This window comes from Bombus terrestris, chromosome 3, assembly GCF_910591885.1.
Source record: "Bombus terrestris chromosome 3, iyBomTerr1.2, whole genome shotgun sequence".
Lineage (NCBI taxonomy): Eukaryota > Metazoa > Arthropoda > Insecta > Hymenoptera > Apidae > Bombus > Bombus terrestris.
This window is the reverse complement of record NC_063271.1, coordinates 9,952,459-9,977,090: the sequence shown is the minus strand read 5'-3', so window position 1 is coordinate 9,977,090 and position 24,632 is coordinate 9,952,459. Positions and strand designations below refer to the sequence as shown.

General features: G+C 34.3%; 1 protein-coding gene across 7 annotated transcripts in view; it reads left to right on the top strand.

Annotated features, from left to right (window-relative positions):
• LOC100642239 (monocarboxylate transporter 10) overlaps positions 1-24,632 on the top strand; it is a 310,901-nt gene that overhangs the window by 273,859 nt on the left and 12,410 nt on the right. For all 7 annotated transcript variants that reach the window (XM_048404630.1, XM_020868497.2, XM_048404626.1 and 4 more), the window contains 4 exons: positions 1,383-1,547; positions 14,637-14,922; positions 16,817-16,991; positions 24,201-24,407. In XM_048404630.1, the coding sequence (XP_048260587.1) occupies positions 1,383-1,547; positions 14,637-14,922; positions 16,817-16,991; positions 24,201-24,407 (833 nt within the window). The remainder of the gene's footprint in view (positions 1-1,382; positions 1,548-14,636; positions 14,923-16,816; positions 16,992-24,200; positions 24,408-24,632) is intronic.

Genomic DNA, 24,632 nt, shown 5'->3' with positions numbered 1-24,632 from the left:
TTCGCGTTTTCCACGATTCTGTGCGAATTACGTAGTGTGACATAACGGACAATTAATTTACATTTCTTTCTAGTTCTAATAAATCAGTAACTTAACGAAAAATTAATATACTTTTTGTCCAATTTTAACAAATTTGTATTTTGCTGAAACGTTGTGCGATTTTTTTTTTGAAGAGCGATGAAAACATAGGTTTTGTTTAATGTTCGAAGCGAAAGTAAAACAGATTAAAACTGTGACATTTTTTTCCTTATACGAAACGCAAAACTCAGCTTTTCCAGGAAGTGAAAAATGATAGGGGATAGGCGGAAACTGGCAAGGCTGGACCTGTGGCTCCCTTGAGATACGACCCTTCGATGTCCGAATCGAAGACGATCAGTCTTCGTTGAAAGCTTAGATCCTGAACTCTGCAGAAAAAGAAAAAATTAACAGGATTTGTTCGAAGAAATATATGGGACATATAGCGTTAACAAATGATATAACGTGATTACAGCAGAAAGCAGAAATGTGAAAGTTTTGATAGATGATTCTCTTTGATGGTGTGAAATTTTTATTCAATGAAATATTTTTCTTTTTCAAGAAACATCAAGGAATCGATTTTATGTTGTTTGTATGATCTAGCATTTTGTGCCGCATTAGAAACTAATTTATTTTTTATTGCCATCGGTATGGTTATTGAAATAAGGAAAAGATTTCTTGAGATTTAGTTTTCATTTTTCACCTTGTTTTTCTTCAGTAGTATTAATTTGCCTTGAAAATAGCATAAAGACAGAGTGATACTCGCTCTAACACAAATTTAAATCGTATTAAAAAATTCCTTTATTTTTATTAATTGTATGCAAATTTTAATTAATTAGTTAATCTAGTTGAATTTAAAATTCCTTCAATCCTTGGAAGAAATCGGACAAACAGCGTTACCAAATTACTAACACCTCGAAAAAAAATTTTAAACAATCTTAACAAAAGTTCTAAGAAATCTGTAAAAATCCGTAGAATATCAAAAAAATTCTAATAGAATCTTGCAGAATCCTACAAGTTGCAAAAAGATCTGACTCTGCCTCCTCGTAATCCTACCCACTGCGGCTGGAAAATCTCGAAATCTCTAGTTTCTTTCCCCCTAAACTATGATAACATCTCTCAATCTTTTACGATCAATCAGCAGCTTCAAATTTGCCAATATCTCAAGGAAACTCGCCAACACTTGTAAATCCCAATTGGCTCGAAACTTGGCTCTGATTCGCGTATTTCGCGTATGCCCTCGAAAACGTATCTAACGCTTTTCCTCTTTCATCCTGCCCACTCTCGCTCTTCTAACAAATCGTTAAGCTATTCCCAGTGCTCGCTACTGCGAAGTGAAACGATTCACCGTTTGCAAAATGTAACAGCTACGGCGTGGTACTGGGCACCGGTGCTGGCTTCGTGAGAGAAACTGCCGGCCTGATGCTGGGCCATTACTTCAGAAAACGGCGGGAGTTCGTCGAGATGATCGTGCAAGCCGGCGCGGGAGTGGGAATAGTGCTCTTCAGCGTCTTCTACAGGGAAGCTGTCGGGTAAGTTATTTCCGCTAGCGGATAAGAATAGCGTCGTCTACCTCGAACACGAGACAAGCAGAATATTGGCACAGTTTTAATTTTCAAATTTGATAAAGATTTAATAGACACGCGGTGGATGCTTTGGAAGATGCTTTTCAGCATTTTTAATTTGGAAGGAAAATTTGGAATTATTATATACATTTGTTTTTCGTATCTTTGATTATAAGAGGAAGCCTGGAATTGTAAATATCTTGTAATACTCATCGTCTATTTTGAAAGTGATGCAAGTGGAATATTGACATAATTTGAACTTGGTAGAAATTTAATTGGCGCGCTGTATCTTTGATTAGGAGGAAAAATTTAGAATTGTAAATTTTATAATGTTGTATCTATAAGTTGACATTTTGTTAGTAGCGATATGTTTGGAATTTCGTCGAAGACGAACATTCGAAGTTGAATATTTACGATATTTACAATGTAACTAATTTTGATTTCATTAAAATCAAAATATTTAAAAAGCAAGTATTGGATTGTACCATAAATTTGTTCTGTTTCTATATCTACTGTGTAAACGAAGAAAAGAACGTTGAGTAAATGTTAGAAGCTGACAGAATAACTAAGACAAGATGCAAAGTAGTATATGGAATAATAATCAATTATGAAACATAGTAATTACACGTATAGACACGCAGGTAGAATACATCATTGTTGAAACAGGAAAATGGAATTTGGACGCGTATGATCAGACAAGTAGAACAGTCGCGTATCAGATCTGACGGGGCCAACTGAATAACTACGTTAGCCCAATAAGTAGGATAGATACATATCTGGACGGGCAAATAGAACACCTCCGTGTCTAGTCGTCCAAGTAGAATGGGATTGAATGTAATCAGACAAGTAGAGCAGTTCGCTGTAACACGTGTGACAATATTCATATCTGATCAAACAAATATACAATAATATCATAACTTCATATAATTTAAAAAATGGAAAGCGTAATATCATCTGATATGAATAAATTATCGAATGATATAATCCCATATTTGTGTAACAAATTAACAATTTTTATATTGAATTAAATATTAAAATTAATTCCACTTAATTAAACAAATGAGAAGTAAACTAACCAGTGTAACAAATCCGCATTTATTCATCAAATGAACAATTTTCTGTGTAATTAGGCATTAAGTCTCTATTTAATTAAACAAATGAGGAACGAATATATAACGTATGTTTAATTAGCCATAAAGACACATACATAAAGACTGTCAGAATAATTTCACATTCATTCGTTAAATCAATAATTTTTTTCAAAATAATAAGGATAATATGTAGACTATAGATAGCTATGCAAATTCAAATTTTTTGCGATCATAAGTGAAAATTTAACTGAAACCTCGGCAAAGATTTCTTTTACCCATGAAATGTATTATAACGGATTATCTACGCTGACTGTTTTATATATTTTTGCGTATTTTTCCACCTTTAGATTATTACTAATAAAAATAATTAATAATGAAATAACAAAATTCACATGCAGTAAAGCATAAAGGAACGCAAGAAAATTATAATAGGAACGCAATTATCATTCCATCAAGTATTTCAATACCGATCATCTTGCTCCAATAGCCCCAATACAATCGAACGAGACAAATCAATCGATTTAAAACGAGGCTACCAATCTTATTGCGTGATATCACATTTCCATTAAGCGAACAGTTTGAACATTTTATCGGCAACGAATAATTTTTCCATCGACTATGACCGATTATTATTCAAACGATTTTCCGCTGCATGCTATTGAAACGAGGGAAAAACGAAAATCGTACAGAGGTGTCTATTAAGTATCGACACGCAACGACGAGCAACGTAAATTGCGGCCAATAAAATTCCTCTGAAGATCGTATAAAGGTTTTTTACGATATCCATCTGTTGAAAACGCCAGACAGATTGGAATCTAGGTGGACGTAGAGATAATTGCACGTCCAATTTTCTCGATGCTGGTATCGTCTCGAACAAATGGAATAGTTCGTTCATTCGAACGTCGATCACAACTGTATAGCCTATCCTCAAATCTTTTCAATTTGTTTAGATATTCCACGATCGACGAATGGATTGATTTCGAATTGTGTTATAATTGGTATATACTTTTGTCTCTATACGTTTGAACTTTTTGAAATTAATTTTATTTTAGAGTTACATTTATCTCAATCGAAAGGTATTTATTGAAATCAGTGGAATACAAGGCTATAGAATTATTTATTCTATATTTTAATTAAATTTCGGTATTTGCAAATTTTGCGAAAATTTCGATTACTGGTTCGTTCAATCGAATCTCCTCCAATGTTTAACTTTTTCGTAACAATGTGTTATATATTTCCAAAACGATTAAAAAATATTTATATTTTTCGAATTGAAAGGACTTATATTTATTTAAGAATTTATTCAAAAGTATATGAAAAGTGTCATGCATAATTTATATTACAATGTTACTCGTAGATGTTTAAAAATTGTTAACAAATTCAGGAATATTTATTATAATTCATCGTTGTAGAATGTGTCAAAGATTTGTACATATCCTGTTTGTAAATGGTGGTAAATAGAAGGGAATTCCGAGTGTCTGAGCTTGAAGTGGTCTTATTATGCTTGGAGACCATGTTCATTTGCCATAATTAAAGCAATACTACTCCCTGAATCAAATATGATCGTGTTCTACTTTTGTAACCGTGTAATTTTCTCGTTATATCAAGAATTTCGCTGATCTGGCTAGATACGAACCTTTTTCACTTCCTCGAACACCCTAATCATGTATGCGTGCACATGCATATTTTCTCGTTTTCAAATATGAAAAATTCTCTCTTCGTAATATTTTATAAACAAAATACTGGGTAATATTTTCCGCAGCATTACCGTGTATTATATTTTCAGGCTTTTATCAAAATTGAGTTTTCCTCGTAAAATTATAATAATTCAACTCAAAATTAGATTTTTGTAAAATTCTGATATGATTTTTCATTGAAACCACACCAATTTTATTCAAATTCTCAACTCCTTTCTTATTTTTTATTTATTTTCTTTTTAAATTGTTTTGGATAATATTGCCACAGTTGTCGATAAAATGTTTTTTTCATTAAGATTCTTAAGAGTCCCACATTTTGTCTTTTCCGCTTCTATTTTCCTAATATAGTTATTCTATCTTTAATTAAATCAAATTAATTACTCTCGATAATATTCAATATCTTAAATAAATCAAAATTAATTACCTTGAATAATGCTGCCACAATCGTCCTCAAAATTTTAATTTCACCGAAATTAAAATAAAAATTAAAATATACTCTCGTTAATATTCAATATCTTAAATAAACTAAAATTAATTACCTCGAATAATATTCCCAGAAACGCCCACAAAATTTTAATTTCACTGAAATTACTCGAATTCCGAAAATTTCGAATTAAACAAGTTCCGAATTTGGTAAGTCGCAGGATTTTCTAAACGGTTTTCTAAATAATCAGAAATCAGAGTACACGCGGTTAAGATGATATATTCTGGTTCGACTGAACCGCAAGCATGGGTTGTGCTTAATCTCGAAAACCCAAGAAGGAAAGTTGGTCGGGACGCGAATTACTTTTCCCATTGTTCTTAATTGTGTTAATGGATCGATCACACTTTCCGGCCGAATATTAAGCGGCGATGACGAACGAAGAAATGGCCCGTTTGGAATGCTTTTAATTAAACGAACGAAGGAGAAGATCGTAAATTCAGAGTGGGACAGTGCTCATAATTAAATCTCGAGCGGAGTAATTCGAGGGTAAAAGTCGAAGTTGGCAACGCCAGAATCTAGTTTGGCAGATAAATTCATTTCGAAGGATTTGCTTTGACGTTCAAACGCTCTTAACTTGGCCTCTGTCTTTTCATTCTTCATTCCTCCAATACAAACACTTGCGCACAGGTTTTCATGTGCTTCATGAGATATCTTCTAAGAAGAAATCAGTTCATATATTAGGTTGTCCGAAATGTTTCTTTCGTTTTATAAGGAAATAATAGAGGCACAATGTTTTTTGTTTTATATTAGTTCATTGAATTATGCAAAAATATAATAATAGAAATAGAACGAAATGGGTCACACATAATTGAATAAAATAATATAAAACAAAAATTGTTGTTGTCTATTATCACCTTATGAAACGAAAGAAGCTTTTCGGACGACCCAATGCATGTAAGTTTACAATACATAAGTTTTTAATTGCAATAATAATTTTTAAAACGATATTATAATTGTGAGGCAATTATTCAAGAAGAGAAATTTGGAATAATTTATTATCAATTTAATTTTTTATGTTTTAAGGTACTTTGTAAAAAAATTTTTATAAATAATGCTCTAGGAGTTGAAATTGGAATAGAATTTTTTTCAGAGGAACAATTTGGCAGGATCGATTTTCATCAATCTTCGTTTCCAGTTTTTAATTCCCAAAATATAAATAGTTTGATGATTTTCGTTTTATGGGTATTCAAGTGTTTTATAAATGACACTCACCAGCGATTGAAACAGGTCGAGATAAGCGAACTCATACATTACGCACTATATTACTTTGTGGTGGTATGAAAAAAATATTTACCGAAAAAATATAAACGAAAATTCTTCATTCACGATGATACGAAAAATATTTTTCAATCGAGAAAATTGAATCCTCTCGTCGAGTTGAAATTTTGATAAAACAGAGCGTGCACATGGTTTCGATGCTGTAAAATTTTCACTCAAGTATCAAAAACTCAATAGAATTTTTATTACTCGTAATAACTGCACGTGATAATTTTCGAGAAATAAAATTCTCGACAAATTTTCAGTGCAGAAGTTCGCTAATCCGTAAAAATGTTCTCACTGAAAATCCAAAAGCTATGAGAATTTTATCAAGAGAAAAGAAAATGAGTGAACAGCTGACGGAAATCCTGGAATCAGTAAATGACTTGTTGCATCGTTAAGATAGCCTAATCGTCAGAGATGAGACACGACTCCTCGCCATTTGCCAGCGGACTAATGCTTTTCCCGGATCCAGACAAGTGATCCATGGGTCACAGGCGAATCCACTGCATTGCAGGTGCGTGGTACAGAGTATCTTCATGCGAAAATAATCCAGATACAAACTCGATTTTGAAACCAACACGCAACAGTAACAATCATTTTTGTTACAACTATTTTTTCAATTATTTATTAATAACCTTTTTTGCAAACAAATAATACTAATCTTGTTAAAAGAAATAGAAACTACAGAAGAGAAGCTGCATGTTTATGTACTAATGGAAATTAAGTGTGTTAATAATATTTGTATGAGATTCATGTGAAACGTATTTTTTTTTTTAATATTTTGAAACTACGTTATTTCTGACAGCACGTAATTTAATCACAAAATTACGAATGAAATTATATTCGTTATGATCATTGCGACCATATAGATGCAACAAAACATGATAATGATAAGATCAGTTTTAGAAGCTAGTATGTAGTATTTAAAAAATATAGGTCACGTTGCAAACCTTGACATTATTTATTTATATATTAATATAACATAACGTCATATTTAGATAGAAAGTTTGTAATCAATTGAATTGTATTAACTATATTGTACGTAGTGCACGTACACTGATCTTCGTTAAAGAACTTAGGAAAAATTCAAAAATTTTGAAAGTAATTGCAAAAACGAATTAAAAGTGTACGATTGATATGGAATAATTGAAAAAATATGTAATTGATGTAAAAGTAATTTATAGATAATTTGATATAATAATTTATCAAAACCTATAGTCCATATAAAATAATAAAGGGAAACATATCATTGATATAAAAGTGCATAATTAGACAGAAAACGTAAATAATTTTATACAATGATGTATAGAAACGTGAAATCGCCTGATCAGTTTATTCATAGTGAGTTTATTATGCCACTTTACGAACTATAGATTTAGCCAGCGCTTCGTCTCTAGAAATTTCAGAAGTCTACTAGAAATTTTTCCATAGGGCGGGCACACTTGTACGATCATTAAATAAATGATAACAGAGTATCGAACGAACTCGAAATTACGAAATTAGAGACGAAACTCGATTGTTATTAGCTCGCGTACCACGAACGAAGCAGGCCAAACGTTCGTTCTGTTTAGGAAATTGTAGGAAATGAAATTGTATCGTTCGTAGCCCGTACGCTCTGCTTGCCACTAATTGAACGAATTCGCATTCGCCTCGTTGTCAGAATATTTAGGGAACCGTATAACCTACGCAAGATTGCACGGTTACCAGTGAATTTTATTTCGCGAAGCTTGTTCGAATATTAAAAAGCCTGGTGAACATACCACTGCAATAATTAATACCCATAACTCGTTCATCATTTTCATTTTTCTTTTGCAAGTTTTTTTCTGGAACTTTTGTACGGTTGAATATAGGTAATGCAATTAATTTGATTATCAAGTTGTTAATTAAATTAATGTAATGGTATTCATAATGGTCTAATGATATTAAATTATAATAATATTTATTAAATTTTAATTTAGAAAGCAACGTAACCTATATTTATTAGCATAACGTGTTTTATTCAGAAATAAATTATTTTTCTGTTTTATTATTCTCTCTGTGGGCAGTTTGAATGTCGCGATATTATTCATAATTATTAACTTCTTTTCTGTTTAGAGTTATCTTCTTGTTTTATCGTTGCAATAACTAGTTTGCCACATAATTTTTTTATGTTCTTTATTACGACAATTCAACAACTGATTTCTCTTCCAAATAAGAAAAAAAAAATATAAAACAAATGAGGTGGATATTTTGAATTATTTTACTAAATTTTTATGGCACATAAATTAACATTCCTTAAATGTTACATTATATTTGGAAAATTTATTACACTAGCGTAAAATCATTTATTTGTAATAATTATTGTCAAATATTCATACTCGGTAATAAAAAAAAAATATTAAATGAAAAAAAAAAAATTACTAATCTCCAATCTTCGAATCCAATTTAAAATCTTCTACCCCTTACACTTTCCTTCAGAAATAAAATTTCGATTACAGAAGATCTGTAAAAAATATCCATACTCAATAGCCGAAGAACAATTTATAAAAATTACCATTTTCAAATCTCCGAATCAAAGCAAAAACTTCTTACCGCTTATGTTTCCCTTCATCCTAAAAACACAAAATTCCATTTATAGGGGACAAATTACATTCCCATGAGAAACGCCCGAACCAATTTTCTCCGGAAAAAGATCATTTTTTCCATTCTCGCGATATCCAGCCGTGAGCTGCCTTGAACGACATTTCATCGATCGGCTAACACCGTGATTGGTTCGATCATTGATTGATGGACCGTCGAATGGCGATTGATTGATGGCTATTGGCGTTTTGCTAGAGTCTCTGTATCATTTGGACGTTTGGTGACTTGTGCGTGGTTTCAGACGCGAAATACATCGATTAATGTTCTTTTCTTCTTCTTTTTTTTTCTTGGTACAGTAACACGTTGAATAGTAGCCAGCGGAGTTATAGGACAGAGAGTTAGATTTATCGAATGCGTGGGACTATTACGCGAAAAACCGCGTGGGCGTGTTGCCCTTGGTTACATGGAAGTGCGTGGGCGTCGAAGCCCACGCGTGTTCCATGGAAATATCTGCGTAACTCTCACAGACGTAACGTTTTATTATACCGTTGACTCGCGCGATGAAATTCTTTACCAGAATTTTTCTATTGAGAAAGCTTATTATTTGTTGGTAGTTTAGAAGGAGCTTTGTTCCCATTTTGCGAGAACTATTTCATTGTACCGAGAAACGGTTGCTTTGGAATTCTGTAAGTTCGAATTAGGTTGATGATTATGAATATAAAGTGTTATTCTTTGTTAGAAGTTTGCAAGATAAACAGATGAAGCTTGGTTCCCGTTTCGCCAAAAGCGTTTTATTCTTTCGAGTTCGTAATTCTTACTTGGTTCATTCTTGTTAGTAATTTGGCAAGTAAGCAGAGTAACCTGATTTCTTTTCTGCGAAAAGTATTTTATTCCATCTTTTTTAAGATTGTTATTCCTGTCCTAGGTTGCTTCTCAAACTTAACCATTGAACTATATTGTCTTAAATGTCAAAGATAGTTAAACATGTACATCCTAGTTATGACTTAGGGAATTATTATCGAAACAACATCTTAGTATGTTAATAGTAAAAAAGAATGTACAATAAAAATAATACGAAAGAAACTCGTCCCGAGTTTCAATTGAAACGGCTACAGAATTAATTACCAGTCATTGTAACAGAATGTTAATCAGAGTGAAACAAATATTCCAAAGTACCAAATAATCCCATTTCCGTGTATTTCCATTGTTCAGCATTCCGACTTTCCACCCTCAAATAACCAAATCAAAAGGACTACAATCTACCTCAACAAAAACCTCCCTTAACCGCAGTAGCCACCTTCAGTGAAACATTTCCAAGAACAGACATTAAAGCAGGATTTAGTGACATGATTCGTTAGCAAGTATAAAAAAGGAGAAACAAGGGGAGAGTTTAATTGCGTTCCGTGTAACCGAGATGATGAAACCATTAAACAGGCGAGCATGTACACGTGCTTGAGACCAGGCTGCATCGTCAGCCAGTGGTATAAGCACGGTATTAACGCGACACGTGTTACGCGTACGGAGTACAGTCAGCCGTGTTTGCCAGGCGATCGTAATACCTCGTCACCTGTTATTTATTGTGCCTGTAACAAAGCAGTAAGGCGATACGTTCTCTTCGTATGAGGAAATACGCGTGCCAGAGAGAGAATAAAGGGGTTCGTACTCGACGAAACGTGTAGGAACGTCGTAAACGTCGGCTGACGGCTGGCCTGTGACTTTCACTCGGCAATAAGCGACGAATAAAGATGGTTATTGTCCGTGGCTGACATGCAAGGACGCGTCGAAGGAACGACAGTGAACATCACGTTCCTTTAAAACGTTCCTCCGTCATGCATCAGGATTTTATTTTCCAAGAGGTTTTTATTTGTGCGCGATGTTATATGGACGTTGGAAAATTTGCTTATTGGAATTGCAGGTAAATAAATTACATTTTATTGCTTCGTATTAATTTATTTTATTATCGATTAGGTTTCAGAGATATAAATTTTAATGTAAATTCGGATATCTCGCCGGGAAGGCTGCGTGAAATAATCCTTTTGGCATTTTAAATTCCCGTGCGAGTTTTGACATTTCAATCGTGAATCCGTTTAAGCTTGTGAATTTTAAAACACGAATCTTTCAGTTGTTTAAATTGATATTTCCAATATTGCAAATTCGTATATGTATCTCACGATATACACGTTCGTACGAGTTTCGAAGAATCGCTCAAGGGAATTGTTTTGAAAGCATATCTTTATATCTACAAATACATCGTTTTCATCGTTTGAGTGGAAAATTGTGATAGTACAAACTTACGTACGTGTTCCGAAATTTCGTTTTAATTGATTGCTTTGGAATTCTACACGTTCGCGTATGTTTCGTAAAATTGTTCGAGTAAAATTGTTAAATAACTGTTTCGACGTTATAAATCCAAGTGTGAATTCTTTTATCGCTACATAATCAAAATTGATTCACATAGACTGAGGAACAAAAACCAAAATAATTAACTGGAAAAGAAACTGGCGCATCTGCTCTTATTTGTCCAATAAAATAGAAAGGATGTGCAATTACAGGACATCTGAGTAATTAAGCAAAACGAAAACATGCACCAATAAGCAGTTTCATTTAAAATTCAACAGCGCGTTTTCCCTACCGTATCTAGTACGGATAAGTATACCGGATAAGTAGTACAGGTACACCTGTATACAGGCAAGTAGAAGAGGTCAACATCTGTGCAAGTAAAGCGGTAATGTACCGACAGGCGAAGAGAATAATCCCGTATCGAGTCAAACACGATCTACATCCACCTGACCTGGCAGGATATAGTCTCGCATGGGGTTCTATGACGCTTGTAGATTGTACATATGTACATATGTACGTATTCAAACGACGTTCTAGACTTTGTAAACAGAATATTCGCGTATTTCGACGAGCAAGTAGAATAAGTTCGTTCGTGGATGGATAAATATGTATCAGGTCTTATCAAATTATTAGAATCTTTCGGATATTTTTCAAATATCTTTATTTTAATATTAATATATTAATATCGATGAAAGGTTCGTCGTAAAATTATTTATAATTCTATTTTTCATCGTTTATATTCTTACATTGAAATTTGTTTTTTTTTCGTAGATTTTTAAGATTAGAACTTTTATATTTTTTGTTTTTTATAGTTTACATTAGTATTCTTTAGAGTAATGTTATTATGATAATTAATACGCTAAAGATTCGTCATAATTAGACTGAGAGTTTTCATGCATTTATGGGAAATTAAGAAATGGAAAATTATGTAGAATGCACGTTATATGAAAAAATATACATTTTATGTAATATAAATATACATATCATAAAGATAATATGTGATACACGGAACAATTTTCACGTTGTATGAGAATATATAAGATATCCAAAATATTATAGTGATTTGTATAATATGCGGCATATATATAGAACCATTTTCTACCGAGGTTCTACTTTTTCTATTATATTTTCGAAAATATGAATTTGCATAAAAATCCGTCATTTTAATCATAAGATTTTTTATATTCTATATTTTATTATTTACATTATTATTTTTTGTAATAATACATTATCTTACCGACTGAACCTGGATTTTTATATATTTTGTTCCTTTATGATTTATGAAAAAGACGAAGAATGATAAATAATTTATTTTCATGAACGATCACGTTGAAAATTTAAGTTTCCAAGTTTACATTTCGGAGATCAATTCTTTACGAAAACGTCCAAACAAGAGCTTTATTCGATCAGAACTTTTGACCGGAGTAGACTTTCCAAGAAAAGTGCCCCTATTCTTCTTTCCCCATTGAGAAATAACTTTCTTCTTAACGTATTGGAAACTTCTTCGTAATCTAAATTTTTGTACCACTCTACCGTAAAAGTCATCGATAACAACCTGATTGGTTTGTTAAGAACGAAAACTTATCTGCGATTCTTAAAAACTATATTTTAATTAGAAAATACCACCAAGTTCAGAATTATCGTCGTTATTTAGCAAAAATTCTCAAAATTCCAAGAGTTCTCCAAATAATTAGGAGAAAAAGATGAATTAACACTGAGAGAAATATACAGTTCGTTGTATCCTATTAATGAATCTGTAAATTACTCTCATTAACAAATATAATTACTTGCAATGTTTTGATTCTTTTTAATTTAATCCCAAACCTTCTCTAAAATATATTTAAAACGAATATTAGCAAACAGGAACTCTGATACTTGCAGCATTTAAAATGAAGATATTAAATGTCTAGTGGCTAAAAATATACTTTGGAAAAATAGCAATACAACAAGTCAGTAAATTCATACAGCCTAATCGTTTGAAGTTTACCTAAAAGAAATAATCTACAAGATAATAAATTCATATTGTCTAATTGTTAAAAATATACTCTGCGTTCTTTAATTACAAACGTACATTTAATGAAACAAGTAGAACAATTAATTTGCAAACCGAATAAATTGCACATCTTCACGCGCAAGTAGTACGAGTCCATACATCATCAGACAAGTACAAAATTTTGTTTCTCGTTTAAGTAATACGTCCATCGAGTCAAACACACATCACAAGTGCCATTATTTCTCGTAACGTGTTCGAAAAACGTTTGTCACTGCGAAAAAGACACTTAAAAACGTTTCTTTCTGTTTAAAAAAAAAAAAGAAAAGAAAGAAACGAAGAAAGCTCCCTCGTCATAAAATTACAAACGATTCACGGTTTAATGTCTCGCTGAAACAAAAGCATGTAAGACTCGCTAAAGTTGGACTTTACAAGCGCCAGTTGCGGCGAAACGTCGCGTTATGAAGTTTGCGGTCGCTTCCAGTGAACGACGAAACAGAAACTTTCTCTGTTCGGTGAATGTTGAGAGTCTGCGAATCCATCGTGCGTAATTTCGCCTTTTCTTAATTAAGGATTCCTCTTTCACTGGCCAGATTCTAACGAATCCATGCTCTCGAGAGTGAGAATATGAAACTATGAACAATTTTCTCTCTCCGGGTATAATGGAATTTGTTCCTTTTTTATGTGGCTTTTTATTTAGTAAAAGCCTTTGAATATATTAGGTGTATACGAAAGTAATGATCGTGATTTTTGTTGCTACCGACTTAAAGTTAGCGGCTGTTACCTTCGTATACGCTTAACATGTAACTATTGGATTGGCAACTAAGTGATTGCAGATTTTGTCATTAGATGGTATTGACAAAATCCGCAATCACTTAGTTTCCAACACAATAGAACCATCGGTGTGACTTTATTAAACTTATTGTGAGTAGGTAAGAATTTATTGAATGCAATGAATAAACTGCAGATTTTTATGCGTTTACGAAAAGTTAATAATTGCGAGAATGTGCAAAATGTATAATACGAATGTCACAATATTTAATGGATCGAATAAATCTTCACGCAGATTGCATTTTAACAGTTCCGTTAATAAAAATATGAGATTGCAGAAAAAACCGCAGTGAAGTGATCGATAATTACAAATATTTGTGGCATCGTTGCAATTATTACTTTACGAATGTATATCAAAAGATAGAACTTCCTCTGTACAATTCTGAATTCCACTTTCATATATTTTCAACTCCCCTGTTTCCGTTTTGATTAACAAACAAAATATTCAGAAAATTCATAGCGAAGTTTAGAAAAACAGATTGAAGATCTTATGTGTTCGTAAGAAAAGTGAGATTACACGACAAGTATAATACAGTGAGATGAACCAGCTGGCAAAAACGTTGCGAATTTTTTCCAACAGTTCAATATTTACGAACTGAGGTATATAAGAATGGAATTAAACGAACAAACGTTTTTAACCGATACTAAAAATTGACAGATACGATAGAAATACAAATAGAAGGAGGGAGAAAAGTAATGAAAGGATTTCATGGCGGAGGGAGGAAAGTTGCGTAAGAGTGGATCGTAAGCAGAGAAAAGAAAGAAATTCTATTTTGTAACCATAACGACACGGTGTTTCCGCAGAAAGCTGGGCTGGGAGTATGGCATGCAATTGGTAACCGGAGCTCTGTCGTTGGCCTTCTTCCTGGGCTTCATTTACAGGAACGCCTCTCTCTATCATCCGCAACGACGAGCCATGTTACACGTGAAGAATCAACGAGGTGGCAAGTTGAAAGAGAAGAAGACCGCGTCGAAGCCACCAAGACAGCCATGGGTGGATCTCAGCCCTCTCGGTAGTCGGCCTGTCAGGATGTTGATGTTGGCCGCTGGGGCAGCCGGTTTTGGCCTTTATACGCCCGCCTTTTACATCGTGAGTACCTTAATTACTCTACCAAGCAACTGCCTTTAGGCTGGATCCTGTTCTTGGCTCTCGCAGTTGAGAACTTTGATATTGCAACGTTTCTCGGCTATATATAGGCTCGCGATAGTATTCGAACGCCTGTAATTTGGCGAATACATTACGTTGTTATACGAAACTCCAGACGTTTCGTTGTTCAGCAATTCGACGAGAAAAGAGATGATAGCAATAATTACGTCGCGAAATATTCTAATTTACCTGTCATTACGATGGATCGTTCGTTTCTTTTAATTTTAATTTTCAAGTTTCATTAGCCCTGTTGCGAAACTCGACTGTCTAAGGTATAACTGTATAAGGTATAGAGAGAATTTCGAGAGGTATTACAAAGTACTTTACTTGGTACTTCATCTCAGGGAGAGGATACATACTTGTGTGTGTTTTCTCTCTACGATCCCTCACTCTTGCATGTACAATACAAATGTACTATATATTCAACAGATCAATTTCATTTTTTGTAAATTTTTCAATTTTATTACATACATAGCGTAATTGATGTTCATTTCTTAAGAAATATCATAAATCTATTTATGGCAAATACCAGAGTCAATTTTACGTTGTATTAAAGTTTGTATCATCAATTTTCCCTATTTCTCGGTTTATGCATTTGAGTCAGTGTGGCTTCTGAGTGTTTCAATTGCCAAAATTCTTTCCTCCTTTACGCTTCTACGAACATTACACACCTACAAACATTATCTTCATATTTTGCATCTGTATAGGTTTTAAAAATCGAGAAATAATCGAATCATGAATTAATAGAAACATCACAGATTCTATTTGTCACCGTAAAATAGTAGTAACTGATGATACGACATATATAACGATTCGGCGGAGTTAACTTTTCAACAAAAGGCTAACTAACCGATCACTGGCCAGTTTGTAATACCATGGTCGGACCATCCGAAAGGCTGAATCGTCAAACTGCCAGAAACACGCATATTACTCGGTAGCAGCAATCAGAGAACAGGCCACAGTTGGCAACTTCATTCTCGAGTGAAGTTTCGGCAAAGTTAGGCGGTTTACACGTTCATAATCGCGGTTGACCTCGCTTCTGCGCGCCCTGTCTCAATTTCTGCACGCCTACACGCGTCAGTTAGTATTTCTGATCTGATAGGAGTTCATGAAACTGCTTCCAACGTGATATTCTTCGCATTGGATGACGTTCCCGAATGTTGAAAATCGATATGAACAGAAATTTAATTCGTAGAACTGTGAAAACTGAATATTTGAAAGCATACACGAAGTAGAATTATTAGAATCGAAAGAGGAAAGCGTAATACAGCTAACACACTCATCTTTTAATCTTTCACACAAATAAATTACAATCCCCTCTGAGTTCTCTCACTTTGTACGATACTAACAATAACTTCTCCCTTTGTCGATTCCCTAAATCTAAAATCCGATCTCAATCCTGAAAGACCTTCCTAGCTTTGGATTTATTTCCCTTCCGATCTTTCTTCCACGTTATCAGAAGTCTTCGTCAGACCGTATAGGTGATAGGAAAAATATATAAAATATCCAAAACACGGTTCCGTTTACAACATTTGGCAGATAAAACAATATTCCACCCAAATTCGATTTTTTTAATTACCTTCATAAAAATATGAATTTACATGAACATCCGCAACTTACTGACCCACCATGACGATATTAAACGAAAAACCTCGTAATTAAAAACATGCCATCACCTTTCTTTCTCCAACAAACCACATCAAACCTATTCGTCAAACGTCTCTCAACATTATCGATCCGACAGACCCCTCTTCAATTAACCACTTATTCAATCTATTGTACGTTCAGATCTGTCTCTGTCGTAGCAATCAGCTAATGAAAAATACATCGGTTTCAGGCTATCCAGGGCCACAAAGATGGTTTGGAGGCGAGTGCAGTGATGCTTTTGCAGACTTGCCTGGGTTTGGCAGCGGCACTCGGCTGCGCAGCTTGGGGTGTCGTTACCGCGAAACCATCTGCCCAATGCCTAGTGTCCAGGCAATATCTCTGTCAGGCAGCACTACTAGGAGTTGGTCAGTATACAACGCGTTACGCTGTTGTGGCGAGGGTGCTCGAACCGCGTTGCGGATCGCGAGGGAAGGTAGTTTGGTCGAGAGAGAGAGAGAGAGAGAGAGAGAGAAAGAGACAGAGAGAATGGAGGATCGCGTGACTGAGGAGCGTTCTGCGGTGTCGAGGAGTTTGCTTTGGTTTGAGCGAGACGACGTTACGCACAGATCCACCTTGAATGGAGAATATCGGGCTTTTAATGAAAATCGAGGGAATTTTGGAGGAACGTGAAACGAAGTATAATTTCGTTGGAAGTTTCAAGAGATTCGAGGAGAGTGTGACTCCGAGGCCTTTCTGTACAGTAGTTTAACGATTAATAATATCGATTAACGAATCACAAGTTTTAGATTATAGAATTCTGCTGTATAATTTCACCATCCTTTCGGGGAACAATCAAATTATTTAGAGTTTGTAGAATTTACTTGCGTGAATTTCATGCGTTTCCTTATCAAATTTTGTCGGTATTATGCAAGAGTATTATTAGAATGTGTAACCTGTGACTCGTAAAACTTTGCTGATATTACTTTAATCGTGCGAAAAAGCACAGGTGCGAATTTTAGAGATTCGTAAGAATTTTCTTGAAATTAGATAATTTTGTAGTGTCGCAAGGAATTTCCGTGAATCTAGAGGAAATGTATTCTGAGGGACTTTAAAACCGTAGGACGTAAAATTCTATGTCACTTGTTAAGTTCATGAATTTATTCCTAAAATTGTTTCGCAACAAAAGTGGAAAGCAATTCGAGCTATTCGTGTGATATTATATTGTAGGTTTTTGAACGTGTATCTGTTATGTTTTATCGACGATTATAACAACCTAGGAAGCTTAGTCAGATGGTATCTTGTATTCAGATGGCTTCTAGTACCGAACCTCGCAACATTGCTACATTATTCGCGAAACGACGAAGCTCTATCCCAAAAGGACAGGAGTTAAGCGCGCAACCTCAAACAGTATCAACTGTAATTTCGGTGTTTCGCTATGTTTGACGTTGCTGCAATTGAAGGTATGCACGGAAGAGGATATACTCGCGATATATACGAGATATGATACACATTGTAATATAGCGAGCAATATCCTGCAATTACTCTTAAAGCATATAATTTGATTACTGTATTATTTATTCATTATTATTATTTTCAAAGAACGTCATTTTCCTACCTCGTAACTCGATTTTATAATTGTAACATATATGCGGTTATAGTATTATATATTACAAATTATAATCTTCTTACCCGTATCAAACATACCTTGTGTACATTTTATATCAAGCAAACTTCAGCTAATTCTTTGCAGTATTCTAGATTTGATTATCTCATAGACAAAAACGATCTATCAATAAAATCTCTATAAGAGACGCAGAACTTCCCTAAAAATTCCCATAACTCTGTACAACTCAGTGACAATCTTTAAATCTGATCCAAATAAGAAAAATAAAATCTAAACTAGAACTTATCCACCGATAGAATCTCCATATCAAAATCTCTCAAAAAATGTCCATAATTTATACAACTCACCGACAAACTCTAAATCTAATGCAAACAAGAAACAGAAAATTAAGCATCAATCAGGGAAATTTATCCATTCTTCCACGATCAGGACGAACTTGAAATCCGACCCAAATAAGAAGAAGAAAATTAAATATAATTGTAAAGAAATTATCCATCTTCCCACGATGAAAAATATTTTCGAGCACCCAGTAAGTAGAAAGGGTAACCACGGTCGTTGGTGACCGTCGTGTGTGTTATGCTTTCGTCCAGAAGGTTCGTCGTCCGGAGGTTTCTAAACGTATAGCCCCCATTCAGTCCCAGGGTAGACTTCAACCCCCGTCCACCTTCCCTCTACCGGTTGTGTGCACCCTTTTGAAGCGGCCTGGGCTCTTCGAGTGTCAGCCGCATACACGTCTTTGCCCCTCATTCAGCCGGCTTACCCTCGACTCGAGTTCTCGACACAAAGTATTTTCCATTCTGTTCTCGAGTCACCCCCTCGATGGCTTCGCCACTCTCCCTCTCTCCTTCTCTCTCCTCCTTTCTCTCTCTGTCTCTCTCTCTCTCTGTTACATATACATGCGCGCACATTTCCTCTCTCTCGTCCCTTCCTTCCTTTCTTTCCTTTGGCCACACGGAGACGAATATCGCTCCGACAGAGAAAGAGAGAGAAAAAGGATCGTTGCAATCGTTAATGGGGTTGCTCCTGGACAGAGGAAGCGCATTTAAAACACAACGCTAAGCCCAGGCTCGTAGTGATTTCGTTAACGAAGGAGAAACTAATCTACCAATGCTGTGCAGCTTCCACCACAAGGGATATTTCTGTCGATTTTCGATCCGAGCTTCTAATTGGCTGGATAATAGGATGGAAGTAAAGTAGGGATTTAGTTCAATTTGAGGCTCTCTTTTGGTACTTGGTATGCTGTTTCATTGACTTCTATTGTAGTGGTTTTTTTTTTTTTTTTTTATTTTATTGTCGTGAGATGTACGTAAACGAGGCTTGGATTCGTTCGCGTAATTTTAACGCATTCGCAAAGCGATAGGGATAAATTTTGATGGGAAAGTTAGTTAGAATTTTTATGTGTATTCCTGGGTTTTTTAATCGATCAACGTTGAACTGTATTATTAATTTTGAAAAAGATATAATTCCTAAAAATAGAAAATTTTGCAACGTGTATGGATATTTTGGAAAGAAGATAAATTCGTTGTATATATGGTACTCGATACACTTCTACAACCACGATGCAAAAATAGTAACTTTAAAGCGTTGAAATATCAAAATACATAGTCCGCTTCATAAATTGAAAAATAGAGAAAGCTAACCTTACAATATTAAAAACATTCTATTTTTAAATTTACCTTGGAATTTACAATTATTTATACTATCTTGTCATAATAAACGCATCTACGTAAGCAAGACATATGTCTCTTTTTTTTCTTAATCGAACACCAATCATAAATTACAAAAAATACAGTTTACGAGTGTATTTTACGAACTACTATCGAATTTGATAGCCTAATTAATTAGTAATAATAATCATTGCATAAGAGAATCTAAAAAATAAATCGCAGTATTTCTTAATTACTTCTCCTCACGCGAGCATATTAAAATAATCTTTCAAACAACTAAAAACAGTCGTTTCGAAAGAGGATGATAATTTCTTTCCTCGAAAATATTCCAAAATATTCAGATAACCGAGCAAAGTCGTTCCAAATCAAAATTCACTTGCCGTTGATTCAGTTCGATGTTCGTCACTCGCTCGTTCACAAGTCGAAAATTACGTGAAAAAAAATGGCAAAAAGTGAGCTTTGAAAAAACTACTTGCTTTTAATCGCACTATGTACAATTTAAGAGACGAAATACGTGGAATTGGTTGGAATCGCGGTTATCTCCGAGAAAAAACGAAACTCGCGCGATCGTCGAATCGTTCGGTGGATGTTTGAGAAGCGCGGAATATTTCATCGCGGCCGCGCGCTCGAACGTGAAATTTTAATCCCACGCTGGGCGAACAGTCGATTGACCGAGCCGGTTCTACCAGAATCCGTATCGTTTCCAGGAATCTGAGAATCGCGACGAGACGCAGAGACGAATCCAACCTGAGGCTCGAATCTCATTGTGCGAGGAAATTATGATAAAAAAGAAGAAGACTGCTGTAATTTCAGTCGACCGTTGATTTTAATTGGGATGAGATCGATCGTGGACGAATATGTTTTATTGTCAGAAGATGGTTTATTGTTACCAATTATCTAGAAACGACGATTATCGTGAAGCGATTATTTTGTATCCGATGAAATGCTTTAGTAGCGATGAGGTTTCTGAAAGGAAGGAAAAAATTATTTGCAACATTTTTTATTCGCGATGATGTTATCCGGGTATTATGATTGTTTCGGAACGACTTTGAATCGTAATTGGATAATTACGGGTTATAAACTTCAACAATAATTTGTAAAATTCACTCATGAAATTTTGCGTGTGTTAAAGTAGTTTCTGAATTGTGACATTCTTCTTGTTAAATAGCATAATTTTATTAGGTAAAATACAGTGACTTTGATGTTAAAAAATAATTCACTGTTAGAATTAGTGGAAGAAATAAAATGCACAAACATTTAATTTTTAATATAATGAAGTATCTTTTTCGCTTCTTTGATTGCTTTTTAAAGATCTTTTAGATAAATCTCGTTTCGTGAGCAATTATGTGCATAATTTAGACACACAAAATATTTAACATATAATTACCGATTTTATATAGAATAGCGGTTTAGTTTATTGGAGACAGTACGCGTAAATCTCATAGCAATCTCACGGAGACATACAAATGATGATACAAATATTAATTTTACCTACAATTTTATATTGGAAAGAATATTTTTTGGAATCAATCCGTTATTATTGGAAAGTTTATTTAAATATGGTAATTAAACATACGTAAATTGGTAAACGATAATTAACGGTATAAACGTTATTTCACACGCAGGTTGCTACGAAAAAATTGTCCAAAATTAATCACCGTGTATCGAATTCAATATTCATCAGCGAAATGTTGCCAAAAAATAAACGAGCAGAGCGAGAAGCCAAATATTCATTAACTTTGTTTGTAAGCTTCGATTCTCGGAACGTTTGAAATTAACTAGTTTCTACCACACGAATCCGAGTTCCATCTGTAAAACAGCTGTCCTAAAAAATATCCTAAAATATGGAATATAATATGATGTAACAAATTATAAAAGGCCTCGAACAACGTTGATATAAATATAGATTATAATAAATAATGAAAAGATGATATTACGATTGCCTTGAAACAACAGAATCTATAAAACATTGTAACTGTACTACTGGTTGAGAAATTATGTTCTTAATTACGTACAGATATATTGAATTTTCTACTAGTTTTATTATTATTTAATTAGAAATTAACGCTATAAACATAAATAAGAATTTCCTACAGGTGTTTTGATAGAGCTTTAAGGAAATCGTTTTCTAAGCCAACAGATTGCTTTAAATCTACTTTTTCATTTCTATCTTATGTTCTATCTAATAAGAAGAAATCAATATTAAATATCCTACAATATAATTTACCAATACCAGTTAAGAATTAAGATATTTACAGAAGCAAAAATCATAGTATTCGGAATGTTCCACGCCTCTAAATTTTCCCAAAAATGAACCATCCTCAACCACTTAAATTTCAATTACAACTTTGAAACACGTATGACCAATAAAGCGTCAAAAAATACTTGCCGCCACTAACATTAACGTAAATATCGTCCACGAGGGAAATAAAACCGGGTAAACCCGGACTGGGAGCCGTACTAATTCCTGGACGAGCATCACGACGCCCATGAACGGGAACAAGGGTTGAAACGTGGGGCGTAGCAGCAAAAATTCCTGAAAACGTAACTCGTAATCAGCGAAGAACCATATTTTCAGTCGACGACCCTAACGCATACAGTGGCTGCAACAAATATCTGTACACTGTACACGCTCTTATTTTCTCATGAAGAATTTATTTATTACTATTCATTCTTTTTTATTAGATTTTACACTTAATTTTTGTAATCGCATGAAAGTACTGCTAAATGACACGAAATTTATTACTGTTGGCTCTAACTAACACATTGACTGTCGTTTTTTGTCGGTTGTTTTCACGTTCTACTAAATTTCTTGAAACGCTTGAAATAAAATAAATTTCATGGACTGAAACATATTGAACAATATGTATGGCTTCGATAATATTGTTAAATAGAATATCCGCAAATGGTGCAAATTATGGTACAGTAAGAGATAATAGTCCAAAGTAAATATTCAAATGTGTACCATAATGAATATGACGCTTGATATGAAATTTGATATTCGCGTCAACGTGTTAACTACAATTACAGTGCAATTAACTAATGTATTCAAAGTTGCTGACTTTTAATAGTAACTTTTACATTAGATATTTTTCACCGCATTGCTAACATCAATTACAGCACTGTACATATATTAAATTTATCCAATGCGTTGATCAGATACAATCACACATGTTCTGTAAAAGTATAGTACCTTTTGTACCAACTTCTCGTATTTAAACCTTCTTTTGCAACATAACTCAGTAGTAAACGCATTGGTACTTTTTGCAGCCAGTGTAGCTCGAGCGTACACACGTGTACGCGAAAACGTCCCTTTTTCAACTCCGTGGAAACGGCTAGAGGAGATGACAAACGAGAGCTAAATATACAAGCACGACCAGGGAGAGTTGCAAGCCACCAAAAAAGCGGCTTATCCCGGTGGCTGCTGTTGGATCGAGTTTGTTGCCAACGTTGCTATTCACTCGCGACAGATAAACTATCCGACGTAAAGAATTTGCAATTTCCTCTGAACGACACGAAGAGGATAGGAAAGGAATGTGCCAGCTTCGTCACGTTACGTCTTTATCCTCTTCCCGTGTGAGAGTGAGGTGCATGGACGTGGAATGTTACGATAGTTAAAAATATGACGATTTAGAGATGGCTTAGATTGGGGCTGATCGAAGAGGGTGAGAGGAATTTATGTTCACTCTTGTGTTATTTATTTATGTCTGAAGAAATATCGTTGGAAGAGGAAATGATACACGCGAAGGTGGGAAAAAACGTTAAAAGGGGAGAGCAAAGAGGAGATTATGAAAAAAAAAAGAGAAATATTAACGGGACAAGAGATTATACAGTAAATTTCGAAGCAGTTATATTTGGATTATCAGGTGCTTCCAGGAAACTTTAGGACAGTTTTGAGGGAAAATCGAATATTGTTATAGCCATTTTTCTGATGAAATTTGTCAACATGAATGTCTACTGCGATGAATTTATTTTGCCTGGTATTAAAAATTAATGAGTTTCTTCAGGGTGGAAGTTAGGTGAATAGGTGTACAGCTCAATTTCAGATTATATAAAACTCACAGATATTCCAAATGTTAATTTAAAATTCAGGTGTATGTGTGTGATGAAGACACGCTTCATGAATCTGCAGTGTGTATCTTATACGTGTTTGTAAGTTCTATTAAAATATTTTTCTTATGGTTTTCATTTTCTCGAATGGACATTAAACAATAGAATATTTTAAAATTCCGCAACTAATGGCCAAAGAGATATTCTGAATTCCTCAACTCAATAATGGTGAAAGAAAATACTCTCTATTTTCTTCAAGATCAATGACTGAAGATGCATCGCTCATTTTTCAGCCATAGCTCAGGTGGCTTTGGGCAGCGTGCAAGGTTACCACGGGCTGATTCTGGCTTCCGGTTTGTACGGCGCATCCCTCGGCGGTGCACTTTACTCCCTGAAAATGCTGGCCCTCGAAAGACTGAGGGCAAAACACTTTGCACGCTCCTGGGCACTCGTGCAGGCCGCAGAAGCTTTACCTATTCTTCTCGGAGTTCCTCTTACTGGTAAACCGCGTTTCTTTCAGATTTATTTCGTTCATTTACTTTCGTATCTTTTTGTCAAATGTTATTATTCACTTAATTCGAACCTTCGAATTATTATAATTCATACACATATATGTATTTCTCGTAAAATAGAAATCGAGCATTTCTCAACAATTGAACAAAATAATTCATTCTACATTGTAAAAAGAATCGTAGTGCTCTTAAACAAATATATTTTATCAAATA